Consider the following 25,215-nt stretch of genomic DNA (forward strand, 5'->3'; position numbering starts at 1 on the left):
TCATCACCTCCATGTCTCTCCCCACCCAGCACAGCTGTTAGTGCTCTCTTTCTCTGTGCTGGAGCGTGTGTGTGTGTGTGTTGAGCAGAGGGAGCACTGCTCATTAGTGTCTGAAGCCCCTGAAGAAAAGAGATCTCACTGTCCTTGCTCTCTGAGTCAGAAACAAACACACGTCAAAACCTTCTCTATTCTTCCTCTTTCTTGCATTTGCTTTCTTTTTTAAGCCTCTCTGGCTGCTTTCTCTTTACCTCTCCTTCTCGTCCTACCTCCCTCCTCTTAGTCTCTCCTCTTTATCCCTCGCCCCCTCTTTCCACCTCTCTCCACTGTCTGTCCTCTCTATCCCTCTCCTCCTCTTTATCCCTCTCCTCCTCTTTCTACCTCTCCACTGTCTCCTCTTTATCCCTCTCCACCTCTTTCTACCTTTCTCCACTGTCTCTCCTCTATCCCTCTCCTCCTCTTTATACCTCTTTCCACTGTCTCCTCTTTATCCCTCTCCTCCTCTTTCGACCTCTCTCCACTCCTCTTTCTACCTCTCTCCACTGTCTCTCCTCTTTATCCCTCCTCCTCTTTCTACCTCTCTCCACTGTCTCTCCTCTTTATCCCTCTCCTCCTCTTTCTACCTCTCTCCACTGTCTCTCCTCTTTATCCCTCTCTCCACTGAGTCTCTCTCCTCTTTATCCCTCTCCCCCTCTTTCTACCTCTCTCCAATGAGTCTCTCTCCTCTTTATCCCTCTCCCCCTCTTTCTACCTCTCTCCAATGAGTCTCTCTCCTCTTTATCCCTCTCCCCCTCTTTCTACCTCTCTCCACTGAGTCTCTCTCCTCTTTATCCCTCTCCCCCTCTTTCTACCTCTCTCCACTGAGTCTCTCTCCCCCTCTTTCTACCTCTCTCCACTGAGTCTCTCTCCTCTTTATCCCTCACTCTCTGTCTCTCTGTGTATCCCTCTCTGAGGCGTTAGTCATAGTGGATGTGATGTGAAGGTCCGAGGTCCACAACACTGCCTGTCTCATTTCAGATGAAAGTATTTTCTCTTTTAATCTGCCTGGAGCCTCAACACCGCCCTCACTTCTTCCTCCTCTTCCCCAAAAAAGAGAAAAGACAAAAAAAACAAAGTTTTCCTTTTGTGCTTGTTTGTAGGAGCCCATTTTGTTTTTGTTAATCCGGGTCACCAGAACCCCATGGGTGTCCTACGGCTCCACCCTAGGCTTTCTATTAGCTACACATGGCTCTGATGTCACTAGTTTAGCAGGTGTATCTTTTCACAGCTTTCTCTGCATTGTTAAGTCCATTAAACGTTAATACTGTTTGTTGGCTGAGATGTTGTCGGCCATTTTGAAAGATCTCCTCTGATTTAATTGGCTGCTTTATTAGAAGATGCAGAATTTGGGCGACTAGGAGGGAGGTTGCGTAAATGGTACCAGGCAAGGATTGCAATTTCCCTGGATATAATGTATCCTGATCGTGTGTGTAGGTATAGGAGTGTGCTTTGTAGTATCCTTGTATGTGTGTTTGCTTATTCTGTGTGCAGTAGGCTGTATGTTTTGTATAGTTACATATAGTTGCTCCTCCTGTTCCTCTGACCCATGCTTGAGTATGTGTGTGTTTCTGTTCCTCAGTTGCAGTTTGCGAACGAGCAGAGCGATGCCAGCTGGATCTCGGGCTCTGCCAAAGACCTGGTTTTCCTGGTGCAGGTGTCCTGCCAGGTGAGTGGTCACGGCCACATACCCTCGCCAAACACGTGCACACACACTCACACATCTCCTTGCCAGGGCTATATCTAACCCAGACACATTCACACCAATACGTACACTTTGACAGAGTGGGAATATATTTCCCCCTCTCTCTTCCTCTCTCCTCCTGTCTGACTTATCCCCCCCCTTCCTTGCTCTCCTCCTCACATGAATATTTCTGTCCCCTCTTCTTTCCCTCTCGCTGTCTCGCGTGCTCTCTCTCTCTCCGTCTGTCTGTGTGACGTAGGCTAAGACGTGGATGGTTCGGCGCTCCTATGAGGAGTTCCGTACTCTGGACGCTCACCTTCACCAGTGTATCTACGACCGGCGTTACTCCCAGCTGCTGCCCCTGCCACCCCTCAGCGAGATCGGGGACAGGGTAGAGGTGAGTGGGGACTGTGGGAGAGCTTATTTGTTGAGGTGGTTATGTAGCATTCTGGCTGAATTAGCTGTAGAATGTTTTTCTGTACTGTATGGAGGTCAATGGTACCGCTGTAGGTTAGCATGTTAGCATGACAACTCTGAGAATGACATGAAATGACCTTCATCGAGGTGATGTAGTCATGGTTGTCTGTGACCTGTCTGTCTCTGCACATTTGTTCTCTGATTCTAGCAGGTGTTGATATTTGGGTCACCTGCCTTCATCTATGGTATCTGGGAGTAGATGTATGTAAATGACTGTCGGCTCCTGCAGTAGCTGTGTGTTAAAAGTCCTGTGTCAGTTGTTTTTGTTGTTTATCAGATCTTCACCCCGCTGCTGTCGGAGTACCTGAGCCGCCTCTCCATGATCGTGGACAACAAGCTCAACTGTGGGCCTGTGCTCACCTGGATGGAGGTGAGACTAAGTATCTTTAGAAAACATGGCCTGTGTGGTCCAGTGGTTACAGCCGCTGACCCCGGCTCACATATATGCCAGAGTCAGCATGGGTTCGAATCTGGCCCACTGCCTTTTGATTCTCCCTCCCCATCTTTCACACGGTAGTACGATCTCTTCAATAAAGACAAAAAACAAAACATAGTGGGACTGCTTTTAACTTTTTTTTTGAAAGAGTGGGGCTGCCCCTCCCCCCAAAGACGTTGAAAGAAAGAGTGAAGGTGAGAATAAGCTGTAAAAACATGGAAACATAAGAAATTGGCCAGAGAAAGAAGACAATTGTTGGGGAAGACCAAAGAAGAGTGGGAGATAGAAAGACAGCTAGAGAGACAGGCTTTATCTTACCACCTGTGCATTAGTCCTATTACTATAATTAAGGGATATTGAGAGAATGGTGTAATTATTTGCCTGTCTATTCCTTAAACAACAGAGGTTTGTGTTTGCTGTTCCTCCCAGATTGACAACCGTGGGAATCGGTTCCTCCTGAAAGAGGAAGCTTCGCTCAACGTTCCCGCCATCGCCGCTGCTCATGTCATCAAGCGCTACACGGCGCAGGCCAGCGACGAGATCTCCATTGAGGTATGGAGCTGCTGCAGGGATACACAGAACCAAATGAGATTTACATTAGTGGCAGTCATAGTTTTCAGATTTCTATGTCACCTCTGTCTGGGCCTTAGTCTCTCTGTTTGGCTGTCACCTTCCTTTTCCTTCTCTTTTTCCTCCATCTTCCTGTTCTGTCTATTCCTGTCCTCTTCTCCTCCTACTGCTCTACATACTGCTCCTCTTTCTGTTTCTGGGCCACAGCACCCCGGAATGGGGTGACCCAAACACAGAGGCACATTTTAGCGCTTCTCCGTCTCTCTCTCTCTCTCTCTGTCTCATCTCCTCTCTGTCCTGTCCTCCTTGCAGTGAGCAATGGCAACTGTTTCTCATCTGTTATCTGAAATAAGTGTGAGTGGAGTTCAGCCAAATCAGGCAGGACTACATTATGCCCTGATCCAGCTTGTTGTGTCTGGATAATGTTTAGTTTTGGGGCTGGTGTTTTGACTGCTGAGGCTGTATTATGTGTGTTGATTTTTCTTTTTTTTGGGGGGGGGTGGTGATGTTAAATGAAGTCATCTGGCTTGTTTGCCTGTAGAATTTGTCTGAAGTCGGAGGTTGTTTAATGTCTTTGTCTAATGTGTGTGTGTGTGTGTGTCTCTCCAGGTGGGAGATATCCTGTCTGTAATTGATATGCCACCCAAAGAGGACTCCAACTGGTGGAGGGGGAAGCATGGCTTCCAGGTACACAACACAATTCCACCACTGGCTGTCTCTCACACACACGCCTGTCTTTCTCATACACACGCCTGTCTTTCTCATACACACGCCTGTCTTTCTCATACACACGCCTGTCTTTCTCATACACACGCCTGTCTTTCTCACACACACGCCTGTCTTTCTCACGCACACGCCTGCCTTTCTCACGCACACGCCTGCCTTTCTCACGCACACGCCTGCCTTTCTCACGCACAGGCCTGCCTTTCTCACGCACAGGCCTGCCTTTCTCACGCACAGGCCTGCCTTTCTCACGCACACGCCTGTCTCCCTCACGCACACGCCTGTCTCCCTCACGCACACGCCTGTCTCCCTCACGCACACGCCTGTCTCCCTCACGCACACGCCTGTCTCCCTCACGCACACGCCTGTCTCCCTCACGCACACGCCTGTCTTCCCCACCCACTCTGAAGAGTCCCGCTGCAGAACAACAGTTCTCCAGATGGCTACATTCACTACCTCATGTCTCCATGTTTCTGTACTTCCTTTTCCCTTCTCATTTTGTTCCCTCTATTTCTTTCTTTCACTGTTCTCTATTTTCATTGAGCTTTTACTTTTCTTTTAACTCATTTGTTCTTGTTTTTTAACCTATGTGTAAGCAATTGTGTGTGTGTGTGTCCATGCTTGTCATCCTCAGTTACTTTGGTCTTTCCACACTTTAGGTGGGCTTCTTCCCCAGTGAGTGTGTGGAGCTCATCAACGAGAAGCCTCAGTCCGCCGCTAAAATAGGTGGCTTACACACACACACACGTTATGACACCAACATATTAAATCCCACTTACTGTACATTATCACATACAGTGCCTTCGGAAAGTACTGGGACCCCTTGACTTTTTCCACATTTTGTTACGTTATTCAAAAATGGATAAAATACATGTTTTTCCTCATCAATCTACAGACAATATACCCCATAATGACAAGGCAAAAACAGGTTAAAAAATAAAGATAAAAAAATACAGAAATACCTTATTTACAATATACCCCATAATGACAAGGCAAAAACAGGGTAAAAAATAAAGATAAAAAAATACAGAAATACCTTATTTACATAAGTATTCAGACCCTTTGCTATGAGACTTGAAATTGAGCTCCGGTGCATCCTGTTTCCATTAATCATCCGTGCGATGTTTCTACAACTTTATTTGGAAAGGCACACACCTGTCTATATAAAGGTCCCACAGTTGACAGTGCATGTTAGAGCATAAACCAAGCCATGAGGTCGAAGGAATTGTCCATAGAGCTCTGAGGCAGGATTGTGTCGAGGCACAGATCTGGAGAAGGGTACCAAAGAACACAGTGGCCTTCATCATTCTTAAATGGAAGAGGTTTGGCACCACCAAGACTCATCCAAGAGCTGGCCCACCCGGAGAAGGGCCTTCATCAGGGAGGTGACCAAGAACCAGATAGTCACTTTGACAGGGCTCTATAGTTCCTCTGTGGAGATGGTTGTCCTTCTGGAATGTTCTCCCATCTCTGCAGCACTCCATCAATCAGGCCTTTATGGTAAAGTGGCCAGATGCAAGCCACTCTTCAGTAAAAGGCATATGACAGCCCGATTGGAGTTTGCCAAAAGGCACCTAAAGACTCAGCCCATGAGAAACAAGATTCTCTGGTCTGATAAAACCAGGATTGAACTCTTTGGCCTGAATGCCAAGCGTCAGGTCTGGAGGAAACCTGACACCATCCCTACGGTGAAGCATGGTGGTGGCAGCATCTTGCTGTGGGGATGTTTTTCAGTGGCGGGGACTGGGAGACTAGTCAGGATCGAGGGAAAGATGAACGGAGCAAAGTACAGAGAGAACCTTGGTGAAAACCTACTCCAGAGCGCTCAGCACCTCAGACTGGGGCAAAGGTTCTTCTTCCAACAGGACAAAGACCCTAAGCACACAGCCAAGACAACGCAGGAGTGGCTTCGGGACAAGTCTCTGAATGTCCTTGAGTGACCCAGCCAGAGCCCGAACTTGAACCCGATCGATCATCTCTGGAGAAACCTGAAAATAGCTGTGCAGCATTGCTCCCCATCCAACCTGACAGAGCTTGAGAGGATCTGCAGAGAAGAATGGGAGAAACTCCCCAAATACAGGTTTGCCAAGCTTGTAGCATCATACCCAAGACTCGGCTGTAATCACTGCCAAAGGTGTTTCAACAAAGCACTGAGTAAACGGTCGGAATACTTATGTAAATGTGAGATTTCATATATTTTTTTTGTCTTAATACATTTGTAAACATTTATGAAAAGCTGTTTTTGCTTTGTTATTATGGGGTACTGTGTGTAGTTTGAGGGATATATATTTGTTTTAAATCCATTTTAGAATCAGGCTGTACCGTAACAATGTGGGAAAAAGTCAAGGGGTATGAATACTTTCCGAATGTCCTGTACACCTGCACTGTGTCCCCCCCCGATCAATGTCAGATGTATTGAGTGACGTTTGTGTTTCCAGATGGAGATCCAGCCAACTCCAGCGCACCAGGACCTCCCTCTCCTACATCCGGTAAACAGACGCAATCAACCAATCACTGCTGTATGAGTATTTAGTCTCCACAGAGTGTGTCGAAGGTTTTGCAGGAGCTTGAAATGAGGTTGACAACATGCAGTACTAACTGTCATGGTTACTTTTTTTCTTTCTGGCATGCAGCATATATTGCTTATTATGTTTAATTGAACTGTATATAACAGCCACTTTTCCTCTCTCTCCCTTGTATCTTCGTCTTGTAAACATTCAAAAATGATATCTTTCTCTCAACAATTTTTTTATTTAAGGATACATGACCTTGTGGCGTTAACCAGATGCACACAGCGGATCACGTGACATTACATAGTTTCAGAATTACTCAGCCCATAGGTTGTTTTTCTTGCTTAATGTGGTCACCACAACATCTTTGCAATCTTCATATTTGTATCTCTGACCACAGTATATCTTTGTTGTTCTGTACTTCGCACTCCCAAAACAATGTATTTAGCTGGTGTTCCAACCGCCTTCCTGTTGTATCTATTGCCTTTCTCTCTTTCTCTCTCTCTCAGTTCCTCAGCCCTGGTACCTAAGACTTGCTGGTAACAACAACTGAAATGGAATTACTCTCATTAATCCATTTGTCATCTAATCAGAGTCCTTCCACCGTCCTTATCTTTCCTAACGCCTCATCTCTCCCCTTAATGCAAGGCCTGTATAACACATTTCCCCTTAAGCCAACCAGGAAACGTACAATAGCCATTTATACAACTAGCCAAGCCTAGGGCTGTTCACATGCAGCATGGCAGGAGTGGCGAGGATGTTTTTAGAGTAGAATTAGTGTACATGTATTTTAGAGTCACCCATAAATCATAGGAACACAATGGAGCTTGTTGTATAAATGAGAAGCAAGTCGTTGTTTTAGAGGAAGACGATACAGGTTTATTATGACCAATGACAATCGTTATTTCCTTGTTCTTAATCCTAGTCTTCACCATGCCTCCAAGTAATCTGCTGCTGCTTATTGTTCTAATGATGTTGATGGTCGTGGCTCATTGGTCCAGAACACGACCCAGCCTCCTACTAGTGTCCATGCTCCAGCTCCCACTAAACTCTCCTATTTTCTGATGTCTTTTCACACGTTTTATATTCGATGACGATGATGACATTTATGTTAAACATTCACGCCCCTCACAGAGATGGACCCCTCACCCACCACAATAGTCTCCCTTTCCCACTGTAGTGTCATTACTCAGCAGCTCTCTGTCGCCCCCCTCTGACAGTTTCTAAGAAGCACGGCAAGCTGATGGGATTCCTGCGCAACTTTATGAAGTCCAGACCCACCAAGCAGAAGCTCAAACAGAAAGGAATTCTTAAGGAGAGGGTGTTCGGCTGCGACCTGGGAGAGCACCTCCTCAACTCAGGACTGGACGGTACATAAAACACACACTTATCCTCACGTAACCGTTTGGGGATGTAAAGTAGTTGTCAGTATCTTTGGGCTTGTGATTGTTATAGTAACGTAAGAGTGAGTTGCTGGCTGCAGGGAGTGAGCGGTTTTGATGTGTCAAGTGAACTCAGTACAATATTAAAATCAATCATGCCATTTTAGGATCACATTAGTGCTTCGGAGTTGATGAAATGGGCCAATTGCCCTAGTTAGAGTTCTACAGTTCTAATTCTAGAGTTTCAGGGAGTCATCTCTGTGTGTCCTTGAGAGCCTGGTCTGGTTTGGTGTACTACTGTAACATGTGACATGGATCTTTGTGTGCTTCTCCAGTTCCACAGGTTCTGAAGAGCTGCTCAGAGTTCATAGAGAAGCATGGTGTGGTGGACGGCATCTACAGGCACTCTGGAGTCTCCTCCAACATTCAGAAACTCCGGTACCACTCCTCATGCTAACCCTAACCCTGCATGTCAGGCCCTGAACCTGTAAAGACTTAAGACTACATAGATCGTTGACTGCATGCATGAAATACAGTGGGGCAAAAAAGTATTTAGTCAGCCACCAATTGTGCAAGTTCTCCCACTTAAAAAGATGAGAGGCCTGTAATTTTCATCATAGGCACACTTCAACTATGACAGACAAAATTAGAAGAAAAAAATCCAGAAAATCACATTGTAGGATTTTTTATGAATTTATTTGCAAATTATGGTGGAAAATAACTATTTGGTCAATAAAAGTTTATCTCAATACTTTGTTATATACCCTTTGTTGGCAATGACAGAGGTCAAATGTTTTCTGTAAGTCTTCACAAGGTTTTCACACACTTTTGCTGGTATTTTGGCCCATTCCTCCATGCAGATCTTCTCTAGAGCAGTGATGTTTTGGGGCTGTTGCTGGGCAACACGGACTTTCAACTCCCTCCAAAGATTTTCTATGGGGTTGAGATCTGGAGACTGGCTAGGCCACTCCAGGACCTTGAAATGCTTCTTACGAAGCCACTCCTTCGTTGCCCCAGGCGGTGTGTTTGGGATCATTGTCATGCTGAAAGACCAAGCAACGTTTCATCTTCAATGCCCTTGCTGATGGAAGGAAGTTATCACTACAAATTCTCACGATACATGGCCCCATTCATTCTTTACTTTACGCGGATCAGTCGTCCTGGTCCCTTTGCAGAAAAACAGCCCCAAAGCATGATGTTTCCACCCCCATGTTTCACAGTAGGTATGGTGTTCTTTGGATGCAACTCAGCATTCTTTGTCCTCCAAACACGACGATTTGAGTTTTTACTAAAAAGTTATATTTTGGTTTGATCTGACCATATGACATTCTCCCAATCTTCTTCTGGATCATCCAAATGCTCTCTAGCAAACTTCAGACGGGCCTGGACATGTATTGGCTTAAGCAGGTGGACACGTCTGGCACTGCAGGATTTGAGTCCCTGGCGGCGTAGTGTGTTACTGATGGTAGGCTTTGTTACTTTGGTCCCAGCTCTCTGCAGGTCATTCACTAGGTCCCCCTGTGTGGTTCTGGGATTTTTGCTCACCGTTCTTGTGATCATTTTGACCCCACGGGGTGAGATCTTGCTTGGAGCCCCAGATCGAGGGAGATTATCAGTGGTCTTGTATGTCTTCCATTTCCTAATAATTGCTTCCACAGTTGATTTCTTCAAACCAAGCTGCTTACCTATTACAGATTCAGTCTTCCCAGCCTGGTGCAGGTCTACAATTGTGTTTCTGGTGTCCTTTGACAGCTCTTTGGTCTTGGCCATAGTGGAGTTTGGAGTGTGACTGTTTGAGGTTGTGGAGGTGTCTTTTATACTGATAACAAGTTCAAACAGGTGCTGTTAATACAGGTAACGAGTGAAGGACAGAGGAGCCTCTTAAAGAAGAAGTTACAGGTCTGTGAGAGCCAGAAATCCTGCAATGTGATTTTCTGGATTTTTTTTTTTTTCATTTTGTCTGTCATAGTTGAAGTGTACCTATGATGAAAATTACAGGCCTCTCTCATCTTTTTAAGTGGGAGAACTTGCACAATTGGGGGCTGACTAAATATTTTTTTGCCCCACTGTACATATAGGCAAATATGCAATACTTTTTTGGCATTCAACCCTATTTGACACTCTCTCTCCCCACCAGACATGAGTTTGACAGTGAGAATGTTCCAGACCTGACCAAGGATATGTACATGCAGGACATCCACTGTGTGGGGTCCCTGTGTAAACTATACTTCAGAGAGCTGCCCAACCCCCTGCTCACCTACCAGCTCTACGACAAGTTTGCTGTGAGTACATGGCCGTAACCCAACACAACTCCCTCCAACTGAAAGTACTGTCCATTGTCAAAGGCTAAACTTGCCATCTGTTTTTTCCGTGGTCTTCCTCCGTAGGACTGTATGGGAGAGATGACGGACGACGAGCGCATGGTGAAAGTACATGATGTCATCCAGCAGCTCCCACCACCGCACTACAGGTATATACAGCCATGGAGACAGAGACTACAGGTATACACAGCCATGGAGACAGAGACTACAGGTATACACAACCATGGAGACAGAGACTACAGGTATACACATAACACAGCCATGGAGACAGAGACTACAGGTATACACAGCCATGGAGACAGAGACTACAGGTATACACAGCCATGGAGACAGAGACTACAGGTATACACAGCCATGGAGACAGAGACTACAGGTATACACAGCCATGGAGACAGAGACTACAGGTATACACAGCCATGGAGACAGAGACTACTGGTATACACATAACACAGCCATGGAGACAGAGACTACAGGTATACACAACCATGGAGACAGAGACTACAGGTATACACAGCCATCCCAGATTGTGGACTAATGTTGTCTTTCTCTCTCTCTCAGGACCCTGGAGTACCTCATTAGACACCTGGCTGGTCTGGCCACCTGCAGCGGAGAGACCAGCATGCACATCAAGAACCTGGCCATCGTCTGGGCCCCCAACCTGCTCAGGTGTGTGTCTATGCCTACCTACTGTACCTACATGTGTGCGTTGTGGATCGTTCGTATAGAAATATATCGTTTAGAACAGGTGTGCCTCTGACATGTACAGTGAGGAATCATTTCAGCTCTATTCATGACATTCCTGTCTGCAAAACCATCCTGGAGGTGACCCTGGTGTGGCTGTGTGTTGTCTCCGTGGCAGGTCTATGGAGATCGAGGCGGTGGGTCTGAGTGGTGCTGACCCGTTTAAGGAGGTGCGGATCCAGTCTGTGGTGGTGGAGTTTCTCCTCGGTCACGTGGACGTGCTCTTCAGTGACTCCTTCACTTCTGTAGGACGCTTCACAGGCACAGGTACACACATCACCATAACCCAAACGCTGGCTTCTCTAACGCTCACTGGACACAATCCTCCAAACTTGAGTTCCATTTGTGTGGAAAAACACATTTCCCATTAAAATCAATGCATGATTTGCATCAGTCGGCAATCGTCAGTGATGTGTTGATTTCAAGTTAGGATTCGACTGAAAATGTCTTCTCTCCTTCAGAGTGCTCCCTCTGTCCTCTCTCCTTCTATCAGCTCTGTGGTTTTGTGTTATCAATGCCACACACAGAGCATTTACCTCAGAGCCTCAAAGCCTCTTTTTAGTACCTACAGTAACTAGCTTTACTACTCAGCCAGCCAGGCTTCCTCTATCCTCTACTTAAGGCTTTTAGGTGTCTGGTTAAATGGAGAGCTTTGGTTAAAGCCCTGTATATAATGGATGACACTTCTACCGCCATTACAACTGTCACCACCGCCCGCTGTCCTCCGCTTTTTACCCCGCAAATGCTGTAAGTCTGTGAAAGCAACTCTACTTGAATGACTCTGTGATACTAATATTTCATTGCACTCTTTGTCTTGCCTCGCAGCACAGTATAACATGTGTATGAATAGTCTAAAATGGCAGTAATGTAAGTGAATTAAGCATGGAAAGATTTTTCCACTGTATCCATTTGCTCCAAAAAGTAGTACAATATTTGGCAACATTTTGTTCTTTACTCTTGATTAACATCAGTATTAAATATGGAATAAAACTGAAAACTTGACATAAAGTGAGCCCTCAGCCACACTGATGATGTAGCCATCCCACTGGGCACAGACTTCAATTCAACGTCTATTCCACGTTGGTTCAATGTAATTTAATTGAAATTATGTGGAAACAAATGTTGATTCAACCAGTGTATGCCAAGTGGAATGGAAGCAGCAGCAGACAGTGAGCGAGAGCTGTGTGTCTCCGTAGCAACGGGCAAGCTGGAGTGTAAGGTCTCTCTGCAGCACCAGATAACCAGGCTGCAGGAGGCCAGGGGTGAGGAGGCCAGGGGTGAGGAGGTCCCTAAGGCCCCCAGGCATCCTCTTTTGGAAGTTACCGTAGCGAGGCGACACTACTCCATGTTCTGACCGTCCGTGCCTTCGCTCTCTCTCAATGTAGGATGCTTACAAGCGCTCTATAGCGTTGATTGGTTTAGTTTAGGCTTGGTCTACTTTTGGCTTCTGTGTGACCCATTTGTCCTGAGATCTCTGTACGATATGCACAAGAAAGAGTTCATGAGGAATGTGTCTCATCCTATTGGGCTTTTGTCTGTTGTTTTCCAGTAGATAGTAAGTATAGCCAAGCAGAAATTATTAAATATTAAAGCATTAGACCTCTCACTAAAGGCATCAGTCATACAAAAGTTATACTTAAATCTAAACTGGTTCTCTAGTAAATTGGTGCGAATGTCTCATCCTATGTTCAAGAAGGGCCCTTTTCCCTTTATTCAGATTACACCGGCCCACTTTAGATTATTTCCTTTTCAAACAATCTCCAAAATATCTTTAGTTTTTAAACAAGCCATAGAAAGTTGGTTGCAATTTCAGTTTAATCCACCTGAAAAGACAGAACAAATAATACAACAAGTATTGTGGTTAAATTCAAATATACTAATTGATTATTTATTTTTTTACTATTTTTGAAGTAATGTTTAAAAAAGGTATAATTTTAGTGAATGATATCATAAATAGTACTGGTGGAGTTATGTTACACATGCAGCTAACACAGACATATGGAAATGTCTGCTCTACCCAAAATTACAACCAACTAATTGCAGCATTACCACAAAAATGGGAGAGGCAAGTAAAGGGGAACAAAGTAAGGAACTTGTATGTCGGCCCTGTATTAAAGAACATAAATGGTTAAAGAAAAGTGTGATAAATAAAAACAAATACCAATTTCATTTATGGACCAAAAACGACAGCTATGCCATATAAATTGCAAAATAGTTGGGAAGATATTTTCGATGTACGCAAAACGACTCCGGATGCACTATACAAAATTCTTGAAACTAATAGAATATATATATGTATATGTGTGTGTGTGTGTGTGTGTGTGTGTGTGTATATATATATATATATATATATATATATATATATATATGTATAATAATATATATGTGTATATATGTATATATGTGTGTGTATATATGTATGTGTATGTATGTGTATATATATATATAAATATGTATGTATGTATGTATATATATGTGTATATGTGTGTATATATATATACGTGTATGTGTGTGCATGTATGTATGTATGTATGTGTATATGTATATAAATATGTGTATGTATGTATGTATGTATGTGTATATGTGTATATATATATATATGTGTGTGTGTATGTGTGTGTGTGTGTATATATATATATATATATATATATATATATGTGTATATATATATATGTATATATGTGTATATATATATATATATATATATATATATATATATATGTATATATATATATATATATATATATATATGTGTATATGTATATGTATGTATGTGTGTATATATATATATGCATATATATGTGTGTGTGTGTGTGTATATACATATATACATATATACACATATATACACATATACACACATATACATATATATATATATATGTGTGTATATGTGTATATATGTATATGTGTGTGTATATATATATATATATATATATATGTGTGTATATATATGTATATATGTGTGTGTGTGTTATAATTTACAATCTGTAGAAGCTATGAGAATAGAAAGGTTCAATTTGTTTGTGAAGCATCACAACACAGTTGAAAAATATATGGCAAATAGAAATCCAAAATGGATGCTGTTGAGAGATGGATGGGAGAGGTTGAATGGAGCTGAAGGGTGGGACTAATAAGATAAAACATGTAAATATACGGGGTCTGTAAAATGTATATAGGTTCAGAACTTTTGTGAAATAGCACAGTTACAAATAGAAATCTAACTGGATGGACACAGGAGTTGCTCTCTAGCGACTCCTGTGGCGGGCCGGGCGCAGTGCATGCTGACATGGTCGCCAGGTGTACGGTGTTTCCTCCGACACATTGGTGCGTCTGGCTTCCGGGTTAAGTGGGCATTGTGTCAAGGAGCAGTGCGGTTGTGTGCGTTCTCTGAAACGGCTCTCAACCTTCGCCTCTCCCGAGTCGTCTGTACGGGAGTTGCAGTGATGAGACAAGACTGTAACTACCAATTTGGATTTAAAAAAAACAAGAATTTAATATAGCCAAGTTTTGTGCGCACGTGCTGAGAATATGTTTGTATAAACCCAGTGTCTCTTCAGGGTCAACCGTGAACTCACATTATTTTTCGGTTGTATTGACAGTTGAATAGGCAATAAACTTCCATCCTGGTTCCAATTCATCCCATCTTGAAGTAAATGTGGTCGGTTAAGTTTTGTGTTTACTCCAATATTTGTTTTTGTCATTTTAAATAGTTATTAAAGTAACTTGTAGGTTTTGTGCTGTATTACTCAAAATATTAAAGAATAGACGTTGTTTTGATCGATGTGTCACAAATGCTGTGGATGTTTCTTTTAAGAGGATTACATTGAGCCAGAACCGCCAGGTAAAACAACTGTTGCATTGATTATTCCCAGCTTCCATGATCTGTTTTGTCTTGTCAGCTAGCTAAATAATCAATAGGCCCTATAGCTAAAATGTTTAACCTCAGTGTTGTCTACAGATCAGCAGTATCTGTGTGCTTCTCCAGCTGAAGAGTTTTTGTCAGCGTCCCAGCCTGGGCTCAGTTAGATGCTTGCTTTGTGTCTCAGACTCAGATCCATGCCAGGAAAGTCAACAAATATTTTGGTTGTCTGATTGTTCTAGCTATTCTCACAGAAACTTAATTGGGAGGATGACTGTTTGTTTGATATGGTTTTTACATTTGTATCACAAACCATTTGTGAGGAAAAAAAATACCCTATGATCTGTGAACGGTACATGATAGTGTGCTCTAAAACATGGATTATGTCGAGATTATGATATTTTTTTCTCAACAAATTCTATTATTCACATATTCTATTATTTATTAACATATTAATTCAACATAAAACATTAGTGAATATCTCATACCATTTACATTTTGTACATTTACATTTTTAGACATTGTTTTAAACTATATACCGGTACTATACAAGTACATCAACTTTCCAACGTTCTGCTACTTTTGAAGTTATGATAAATTATGTGAGCCCCACCAGCGAATGGGAAAATGGATTCAAATTGAACTCCTTCTGCAGGTGATTTGCTAAATGTGATTGCTTAATGACCTGTCAGTTTTTATGTATAAAATGGTCAAGTCTTCAAAAGTAGCAGAGCACAGACTCTGGAAATTTGACCTATTTGAATAGTGTTTGACTTGTTGTTCCAAACAATATGTCCAAAAAATATGCTAAATCAAAAAGGGTACTTTTGAAATATTAACATGAATACTTTAATGAGTAATTTTAATGTGAAAAATTGTATTGCAGTATATTAATGTGGGAGACATATTTTTGGGCTTTCCTGGCATGGAATTGCCCTATAAGACACTTTTACAGTACTCTGTTAATTGCATTTTAATACATATTTGTTTAGGTGTCAAACCTGTCTGATGACCCATGCCCTGCTCTCCCCTGACGGGTGTCCTGTTTTACTTTGGTTGCTCTTTAACTGGGAGTTTCAAATGAAACGGTCCAACTTCCTCTTCATACCTCAGCCTTCCCTCCCTTTGTGTTGTTAACTCCATGTGATTTCTGATTTGCAAGCGTGTCTGTGTCTTATTCGCTCTCGTTGGGTAAATCTGAAATGACACCCTATTTCCCATATAGTACACTTTTTCTTTTTATGCCACTTAGGGGCTTTGGCCAAAGGTAGTGCACTACTATACAGGGAATAGGATCTCATTTGGAACAAAGCTTTTGGCCACCGTCACCGATGCCTCCTCACTCTCCCACCCTCTATCTATTACTAACAGTAGGTCCTCTCTCTGCCTGCAGGGCGGCACTCTCTGACCAGGCCCAAGTCCTTTGTGTCCACCAGGCTGCTCTCCCTAGAAGAGGCCCAGGCCAGGACACAGGCTCCTCTGCTCCTCCAGGGGGCGCCAGTCCAGTTCCAGGGCCAGTTCCACACCGTGCTGGACCACCCTGTCGACAGGTGAGTGGGAAGCCAGGCTTATTCCAGACCATGCAAGTTTCTGTAGTTTCACTATCACATGCAGTTGATTTAGCAGTCTCACCCACCTAAATCTCTCTCTCTCTCTCCTCCCCCTACAGGAGGAAGAGAGGGCTGAAGGTACGGAAGACAGCTGGAGGGAGCTGGAAGACGTTCTTTGCTATCGGGAAGCCCCTGGGGGCGGGGCAACGTAAACCAATGAGGATCAGCTCCCTGTTCCAGCCCGCCACCTCACATGCAGGTAGATATCATGTCTGATTTGGACCACACATACACCAGGGTTATGTTCAGTCAATTTACCTGGATGGATGGAGGTAGAAAGGAAAATAAATACCAACTTCACAGTTTATTACCCCTTTTGATCCTCTCTTTGTATGACAGATCTCTTTCTCTGACTGTCTCTTTCCCTGGTCTCTCCTGCAGGTTGTCGTGTGGACAGTGTGACCCTGCGTTCAGCTAAGAGTGAGGAATCCTTATCATCCCAGCACAGTGGAGCAGGTACACCACAGTAGGCCATAACTCACTGACGCTAATACTGATACTCATCTCAGCAGGTTAAGTCCTCGCAGACTGATCGATAGCAGAGCCTCTCTCTTCTTGTCCGTTAAGTATAGAGTATGAGATTTCTCTTTCGGGGGAGGCTGTGGAAGACCAGGAATATGTCTGGAAGCAGTGATGATAGTTTGAGTGATTTTGGGACAGTCGGAGTAGAATGGGTCCTTTGGGAGCTGGTGGAGCTGTGTGTTAGTCACTGAGCACAACAGAGACGCTTAGTTTAAACCCTGACTATTCCTTTTTTTTCCTACCTCTCCTCCTCGCTCTCTCAGGACAGTCTATCCGTCTGCGGCGGCCCCGCTCCAGCAGTGATGGTCTGTCTTTGGCTGCCTCCATGGACCCCCAGCACCTGCCCCAGCGCCCCCCGTCCCGCCTGCCTTCCAGCCGCTCGTATGACAGCCTGCTGCCTGAGGACCGCCGGCCCAGGGATGATGGAGACGATGAGCAGGATGAAGACGAGGAAGGCATCTACATGCTGCCCGACTTCTCCAACCAGGACCCGGCTGCTTCCTGGATGGCCGAGGACGTCATTGACTTCAGCCCCACCTTCCTGGAGGACGGACCAATCGGCTTGGGCAGCAGCATAGTCACCGCGGGTGGCAGGGAGTCCCCGCCCACTGCCACGCCCCCTCCCTACCGCTGCCTCAGCCACCAAGGACACTCTCACTCCAGCAGCCAGCGCTCAATCACAGAAGACCCCGACTCGGTGCTCAACCAATCGGATGCGGCAGTCAGGAGAAGTCTGATCATTGCCGCCACAGCCCCGCCCCTTCAGGTGTTCTGTCAACACAGACCGGCCAATACCAGCCCATCTGCCGGCCAATCAGGAGAGGGTGCCAACCTGAGTACCTCACACAGTCAAGGCCAGGGCCAGCCCACTACACCTGTGACCTCTGCTCAGCCCCCGCCAGAGAGAAGATCTTTCACCCGGAAGATGGTGAATGCCTTCTCACAAAAATCTCCCAAGTCCCCTACACTGGACATCTCTGACCCTGTATCCATCAGTGTCCCAGCTAAGGTACTTCCTCCCTCTCTGTGTCACTGCTGTCCCTGTATTTCTGTATCTCAGGATTGGCTATATACTCTGTATGATAAATTTGCCTCACCAAACTTGACTTTCTCCCTCGTAGGTGTTGGACATGATTGGTGGGCGAGCTGGTGAATTACAGCCTGGCATCCCGAGCTGCGGCCCCTCCCAGTCGCAGCCTCCTCAGATGATTTCCATGCTGCTGAGGTCATGTGACTTCCAGCTGACGGAGAGCTGCCAGCAGGAGATCCGCAGCAAACTGGGCCCCGAGGCCAAGATCAGAGGACAGGGTGAGTAAACAGGAATGGACTCGGCCAACACGTTTGATTGATTGAATGTATTAGTTGATTGATTTATAATCATCATCAAAAATTAGTTTGTTTTCAATGATGATTTGAGGTTTTACTGCAGACCATAGTCATGTAATTTAACCCTCTCCCTTCTACAGGTATAACGGGACCCACCGGTCCCCCCCTGTTCGCCCAGCCTCCCCCTCCCCCTCCAAAAAACCCAGCACGCCTCATGGCCCTGGCCCTGGCTGAGAGTGCCAACAAGGCCCTGAGACAGGGCGCCTCACCCCCCTACCGCCCCCCTCAGTCCCGGTCCCAGGACGCAGCCGACACCCGCTACCAGAGGTCCCTGTCTGCCGACGCAGGAGAGCTGCTGTCCTCTGACCCCAATCAGCTCTACTCCACAGTGCGCCCCCTGTCTGTGTGGATGACCGAGGGAGAGGGAAACGCGACAGAGACTGCAGCAGATACAGGACACGGCCAGGGAGAGAGGACTCCAGGACAGGTGTGTGGGAGTGTGCACATGTCTGTAAGTGGCACTGTATGGGTGTAACTTTGTGTAAACTGTGTCCGTTTGTACTGTGGTAAATTCTAAGTGGTGGATATGTTGTTTTGACTGTGCTGGAGCAACAGCAGTGCTGTCAGGTCATTTTCAGCAGAGCCTTCATTTCCTAACCATAACAAGCACAATGTTTACAGTTGCCTGTGCAAAATTAGATTCCTTTTTTTAACTGTCATTGTTATGAAGAGACTGTAACTTACTCTATGGCGGTAAAAAGGTTATACTTTTTTATTGCAGGATACGGGGACCCTGTCCTCTGAGACGTCTGACTCTGTGGCGTCCAACTCGGAGCTGTCTGGTGGGAGCGCCTCTGGAGACGACCAGACCCCCAGCCCCATCTACAAGAACCAGAAGCAGCTGCCCCAGTCACAGCCCGCCAAACCAGGCCAGTCTGGGGAGAGACCTAGCCCCACTGAGTCCCAGTCTCAGAGGAAGCCCCCAGCCTACTCACGCCAGTTCTCTGCCCCTCACCTCCAACAGAAATCAACCTCCACTCAGTCCAAGCCGTCCTCAGCCCACCCCCAGCTCCTGCACTCCAAGTCAGAGTCCCCTCTGACTCAGGTCCGTGCCTTCCAGCCCACCCGCCCCAAAGTACCCCCTAAGCCCCTGGATCTGGAGCGTCCCCACAGAGCACCACTGGCCCAGAATGAGATGCGTCGCTCCCTGGACTCAGGGCGCATCAGGCGGATCTTTGGTCAGCAGGGGAACCCTCCTCTGGCCAGAGCATTCTCAGAGCGTCTGAGTGGAGCTCCAGACCACCTCACCCGCTACCTCGCAGCCAGCCAACCATCCCCGGGTCAGCAACCGCCTCAGCAGGCCCAGATCCGGCCCGTGCCCCTCTCCTCCACCTCAGAGGACCAGGGAAGGATGGAAAACTTCTACTACGAGATTGCTGGGCCTGAGAACCCGCAGGGCCCCCCCAGCTACGCCCGCCACAGCTACCAGAACATGAGGCTGGACCTGGAGGGTAACTTCCGCCCAGCCCCCCACCCAGAGGCCAACAAAAGGCCCATCTCTCGGGGGCATCACCAACACCAACCCCAGCCTCTCCACCACAACCAGGGTGGACCCAGGGAGAGTGGGCCCCAGCTCTGGTCCAAAGAAGCCACGTGGGCTTGGGCAGCCGCTCACTCCCAGTCCCATTCATTCTCCCACGGACACTCTCATTCTCACCACCACTCCCAGGACGGCTCCACCCACCACCATCACCCCTCTCACCCCCGGCCCCAGCGCCAGACCTCCTCCTCAGTCCGGCTGGCCCGTAGTGAGATGCACCCCCTCCCCTCCTCCTCCATGGTTCCCCTGGCGCTCTACCAGCACCAACACAACCTCCACCGCTCCAACAGGTCAGCCTCTACAGACCTCACCGCCTCCCAGCTACACCCCTATTTTGAAAACGGGAAGGTGTGCTATCGTAAGCCAGAGGAGGCTCCTCTGAGTCTGAGCCAACCTCCCCAGGGCAAGTCTCTCCAGGGCCAGCTATCCCAGCCCTCTCCTCCCCATGCCCACAGACCGACCTCCAAGGACCTGTCTGAGCCCATCTACGTAAACTTCCCTTTCCCCAGCCCCTCTACTGGGGCCCAAAAGAGCTGGACCAGCACAGACCTGGATGGAGACTCTCCACAGGATTTTGAACCTCTTTCCTTGCCAAACGACCCCCCTCCCCCAGAGGACCAGAGACAGTCCTCCCCCCACCTGGCCCCTGACCAGGCAGGCTCCACCAGCGTCAGCCTCACCCCCTCCACTCCAGACAGCCCAGCCGCCCACAATGACTCGGCAGCAACGACCCCAGGGAGCATCCAGGAGAGTGACTTCCTCCCAGCGCCCACAGCGTCTACATCGACAGGGATCCACTGCCTCAGCCGCTCAGACCCCCAGAGCTCCAGCTGTAGTACGGAACCCATCCAGGGCCTGTCGGGGAAGGAGATTGCCTCCCTGCTGATACAGAAGCTGGCTGAGGAGGAGAGGGCTGAGGGTCCCTCCACAGTCACCTCCTCCTCTGCCTCCACCAGCTCCTCCCCTGCCATGGAGCACCCTGCCAACCCCTACCCCAGCCAGCAGCACAACCAGTCGCCGCCTGCCTATAATGTCTACACCCCGGGCCCCTCACGGATCAGGGCTCCTCAGAGGGCTGGGGCAGGGGGCTTCCAACGCCAAGACCCGCTCCGGAGGTCTTCGCCCGGGGGCCAGTACAGGCAGGCCTTTGACGTCATGCCCTCAGGCGATCAGGTGCTCAAATACTACCGGACTCAAGACTTTACCCAGGGAGAGCACCAGAGCTCTGGCGCTAACCCCTACCCCCCATGGCAGCACTACCAGGAGCCCCCCTACCCCATCCAGAGCCCCCAGGACCCCTGCTCGTCCAGCTACCCCAGCCAGCCCCTCTTGGAGCCCTCAGACTTCCCGTCTGCAGCCTTCTCCAACCTGACGCTGGGGGCCCCCAGGCCCTACCCCGGCCAGCCAGGAGGCCTCCAGTACAGCCGGTACCCATTCCATCCTGGCCCGATGCTGGGCCAATACCCCAACCCTCCCCCCCGCAGAGATGTGGTCCACGAGCCGGTGCTGCGGCCGCAGGGTCTGAGGAACCAGAGAGGGCTGGCACGGCAGGGCAGCTTACCTGGACCATCACCCAACTGGACCATCCATACTGAGGGTCAGACACGCAGCTACTGCTGAGGAGGAGCACAAAGTAGACTTTTACACACGGTACCCTATCAGACTGAATGTGAAAGAGAGAGAAAGAGCTAGGAAGAGACCATGTAAAACTCTCATGGTCCACAGAGAAAGGGAACAGGACGATAGAAAGTCTTCCTGGAAACGTGAGACAACAGGTCATGTCTAGAAATGGGACCACGGGCAATACATTCTGGGGTAGCTAGACATACAGTCCAGTTTCCTGTTTGAACATTCCCTGGGGCCTATCACCACTTCCCACCTGCAACCACTGGACCAATGAGAAAGAAGGGAACAATGATGGAAGGCGATAAAGAGATGAACCGAAAAGTGGCTTAGATTTGAAAACATTCCAGAGCAGACTGTTGTTGTGAACATTGAGAAAGAATGGCGAATAGCTGCCAGGGTCTTTTCTGGATCAAAATGGGGCTTACGTGGTGGCCGAGCGACAATTTTAGAGGCCCTTCTGTTGGCCGCATTGACAAAATGTAGCGGTTTTCAAGCTAATTTTGTGCAATTCTACTCATTTTGCCATGTGACGGAGATACAATTTGACAGTTTTAAAGCATATTTTCTCCAATTCAAAAAAAATTTGGTGGCCCCCATGCTATGACAAAAATTCCTGAATGCATAATTTTGAGAATTTTAGATTCTCCCTGATTGTCTAGCTTTTATTTAGGTGATGCTTAGTTCTCAAAGATGATCTTATTTAAAATATATATATATATATATATATATAGGTTCATTATCTTTTCTACGTACTTCACATCTCATTTTAGTCATTTAAGTTTACAAATTGAAAATGTTTTCCATTCCGAAAATTATTTATTATATATATATATACACACAGTACCAGTCAAACGTTTTGACACAGCTACTCATTCAAGGGTTTTTCTTATGTTCTACATTGTAGAATAATAGTGAAGACATCAAAACTTTGAAGAATCTTAGATCTGTTTAACAATTGTTGGTTCCTACATTATTCCATGTGTTATTTCAAAGTAACCACCCTTTGCCTTGATGACAGCTTTGGCATTCTCTCACCTGGAATGCTTTTCCAACAGCCTTGAAGGAGTTCCAACATATGCTGAGCACTTGTTGGCTGCTTTTCCTTCACTCTGCGGTCCAACACATCCCAAACCATCTCAATTGGGTTGAGGTCGGGTGATTGTGGAGGCCAGGTCACCTGATGCATCACTCTCCTTCTTGGTCAAATAGCCCTTATACAGCCTGGAGGTGTGTTGGGTCCTTGTCCTGTTGAAAAATAAAAGTATAGTCCCACTAAGCGCTTGAAGAAACTTTGAAAGTTCTTGACATTTTACGGATTGACTGACTGACCATGTCTGAAAGTAATAATGGACTGTTGTTTCTCTTTGCTTATTTGAGCTGTTCTTACCATGATATGGACTTGGTATTTTACCAAATAGGGCTGTCTTCTGTATACCACCCCTACCTTGTCACAACACAACTGATTGGCTCAAATGCATTAAGAAGAAAATAAATTCCACAAATTAACATTTTAACAAGGCACACCTGTTAATTGAAATGCTTTCCAGGTGACTACCTCACGAAGCTGGTTGAGAGAATGCCAAGAGGCACAAAGCTGTCATCAAGGCAAAGGGTGGCTACTTTGAAGATTCTAAAATATTTGTATTTGATTAACACTTTTTTGGTTACTTCATGATTCCATATGTGTTATTTCATAGTTCTGATGTCTTCACCATTATTCTACAATAGTAGAAATAAAGAAAAACCCTTGAATGAGTAGGTGTGTCCAAACCTTTGACTGGTACTGTATATATCATAATTTTTAGTCTTTTTTACATAAGCGGCCTGGAAAAGCACTTAGGCAGCCCGCCCAAGTCTTTTCTATGCAGAAAAAAACCCTGGCTGCTGTACTTTTTAACAGAGTATTAGGTATTCTGCACAGTGGCTGTTAGACTGGCTGTGGGTTAGGTTTGATTGGGTTTGCCTTTATTTTTTACAATGTTGTAGAACTGAAAAAGGACTACACAGGGAAATAACCTCAGTCTGTCTCCTTTTTTAAAAAGAAGAACCTCAGCAGCTTTTGAGTTGGTTTAGTGGTTTTCAGAAGCTTGATTTTACATGTTATATTTATTTTAGTTTTAGTTTCGAGGAATGCATGTAATATAAATAATTTGTTTGAAATAATAAGTCTGTCGTTCCATCAATTCGGTGCCTTTTGAGATGTGTATTATTTGTTGATTTCTCCTACTTTAGTCATAAAGATCACATGTTCAACTTTCCCATCTCAAGGTTAAATTTAAAAAATGACTAGCAAGTGCCAAATATAGTAACAAGGTTGACAAGTTCATCTTAAATCAGCCATAAATCCCCTAGTGGCAGAGGAAATGTAAACTTGTTGTGTGCAACAGGGAGGGGCAATTGAATGCACACTTCACAAAATAATACAATTATCTAGCCTAGTTATCTGTGGTTAACAGGGTTATGCTCGGCCCACTCAGTTTTCCACCACAAAACACCAGAAATGTTTTCAGAAGAACCAGCTCAACTGCTCTTACTCAATTATTTGGACGAGTAGATGTTCAATGTTTATTATTATTTTAAAAGTTTCACCATATTAAAACGAGTTCAGTTCACATAACCGGGTTGCGCTTAAAATTAGGGAAAGGTTTATTTTTTTCTTAAATGAATGACTAATCACATTTTAAATGAATACTAATCAGAAATGACTGTCAAAGCAACAATATTACTAGGTCTTTACAATGATGGAGAAATGTTAATCTTCTTGGAAGTCACAGAGGGACATATCAAATGCAGAATCTTGGCACGTTAGCAAGTCTTTATTCATATAAAAATATATATTTATTGAATTCTCCATGTGGTCTATATTAAAGGGCACTTCATTAAATATAACGCTTTTAAAATTCAGTATTGGTGCACAATTTTGTACTTAAAATATCGAAAGGACGCAAAGGGCACTTATTTCGTGGAACGACCCAAGTAGAATTTGATTTGTTTTAATTTTTATCCCTGGACAGAATGTGAGTGTGTGAATGTATGTACGCATGTCTAAATGTGTCCATGTAACCAATGACGAGTGTATCTTATGGTGAGTTAAAAAGCACATAATTCAGCAAATGAAAAACTGAATCAAAACATTGCCTTCTGTTTTAGGGAATCTGTTTTTACAGACAGTACTTTGTCATTTTAGGATTAGTGGTACTACACTAGTTTGCGCTTTCATTCTGAATGCTGTGTGTGTGTCTCTCTGTCTGCCTGTCTGACTGCAGAAAGTTTGTACTGTGTGTCTTATCTAATGTACTTATCCTTGAAGGATGTTTTTGTACATGTTAAGTCTAACAGATGCTTTTATCCAAAGCAATGTACTGCGCTGATAATACAATACCACTCACACTGGTCCTCGGTTGTTTTTCTGTATCCAGATGTCCTTACCTCCATTTTGGGAGTTGTACTCACTGCCTGCCCCTATGCAACATATACCTGACACGTACAACACATTACTAAAGGTGTGATGTGATGATTCAGTGGAGGCAGAAACCAATTTCATTCCATTAACAAACCACCATGTCTTAATTCATGTATCTCCCCCATTCTGGCGTTGGGACTGCAATACTGTTATTGGACAGCAGGGGGAGACACTTCATCTCTGTAGATCATTACCTATACTGTAATGGTTTTTGCACAGACTTCCACTATATTGAACTGGGTGTGTGCACATGTATATCACTTCACTTCTGTCCCTATGACTGTGTTGGTTAAAAAAAGTGGTTCAATCCTTTCCCAGTCGTTGGTATG

At 45.5% G+C, this 25,215-nt stretch overlaps 1 protein-coding gene across 1 annotated transcript in view; it reads left to right on the forward strand.

Moving 5' to 3' along the window:
- The window catches only part of LOC139390643 (rho GTPase-activating protein 33-like), a 39,727-nt gene extending 17,644 nt beyond the window's left edge, over window positions 1-22,083 (forward strand). Inside the window, exons 4-23 of the mRNA XM_071137908.1 lie at window positions 1,616-1,702; window positions 1,977-2,114; window positions 2,472-2,564; window positions 3,060-3,182; window positions 3,810-3,887; window positions 4,583-4,649; window positions 6,362-6,412; window positions 7,654-7,803; window positions 8,151-8,253; window positions 9,953-10,097; window positions 10,203-10,285; window positions 10,695-10,802; window positions 10,996-11,144; window positions 16,133-16,289; window positions 16,409-16,548; window positions 16,731-16,805; window positions 17,135-17,880; window positions 17,993-18,179; window positions 18,338-18,708; window positions 18,979-22,083. Of these exons, the coding sequence (XP_070994009.1) occupies window positions 1,616-1,702; window positions 1,977-2,114; window positions 2,472-2,564; window positions 3,060-3,182; window positions 3,810-3,887; window positions 4,583-4,649; window positions 6,362-6,412; window positions 7,654-7,803; window positions 8,151-8,253; window positions 9,953-10,097; window positions 10,203-10,285; window positions 10,695-10,802; window positions 10,996-11,144; window positions 16,133-16,289; window positions 16,409-16,548; window positions 16,731-16,805; window positions 17,135-17,880; window positions 17,993-18,179; window positions 18,338-18,708; window positions 18,979-21,417 (5,490 nt within the window). The 3' untranslated portion in view covers window positions 21,418-22,083. The remainder of the gene's footprint in view (window positions 1-1,615; window positions 1,703-1,976; window positions 2,115-2,471; window positions 2,565-3,059; window positions 3,183-3,809; window positions 3,888-4,582; window positions 4,650-6,361; window positions 6,413-7,653; window positions 7,804-8,150; window positions 8,254-9,952; window positions 10,098-10,202; window positions 10,286-10,694; window positions 10,803-10,995; window positions 11,145-16,132; window positions 16,290-16,408; window positions 16,549-16,730; window positions 16,806-17,134; window positions 17,881-17,992; window positions 18,180-18,337; window positions 18,709-18,978) is intronic.
- The last annotated feature ends 3,132 nt before the right edge of the window (window positions 22,084-25,215 follow it).

This window comes from Oncorhynchus clarkii, chromosome 3 (assembly GCF_045791955.1).
Source record: "Oncorhynchus clarkii lewisi isolate Uvic-CL-2024 chromosome 3, UVic_Ocla_1.0, whole genome shotgun sequence".
NCBI lineage: Eukaryota > Metazoa > Chordata > Actinopteri > Salmoniformes > Salmonidae > Oncorhynchus > Oncorhynchus clarkii.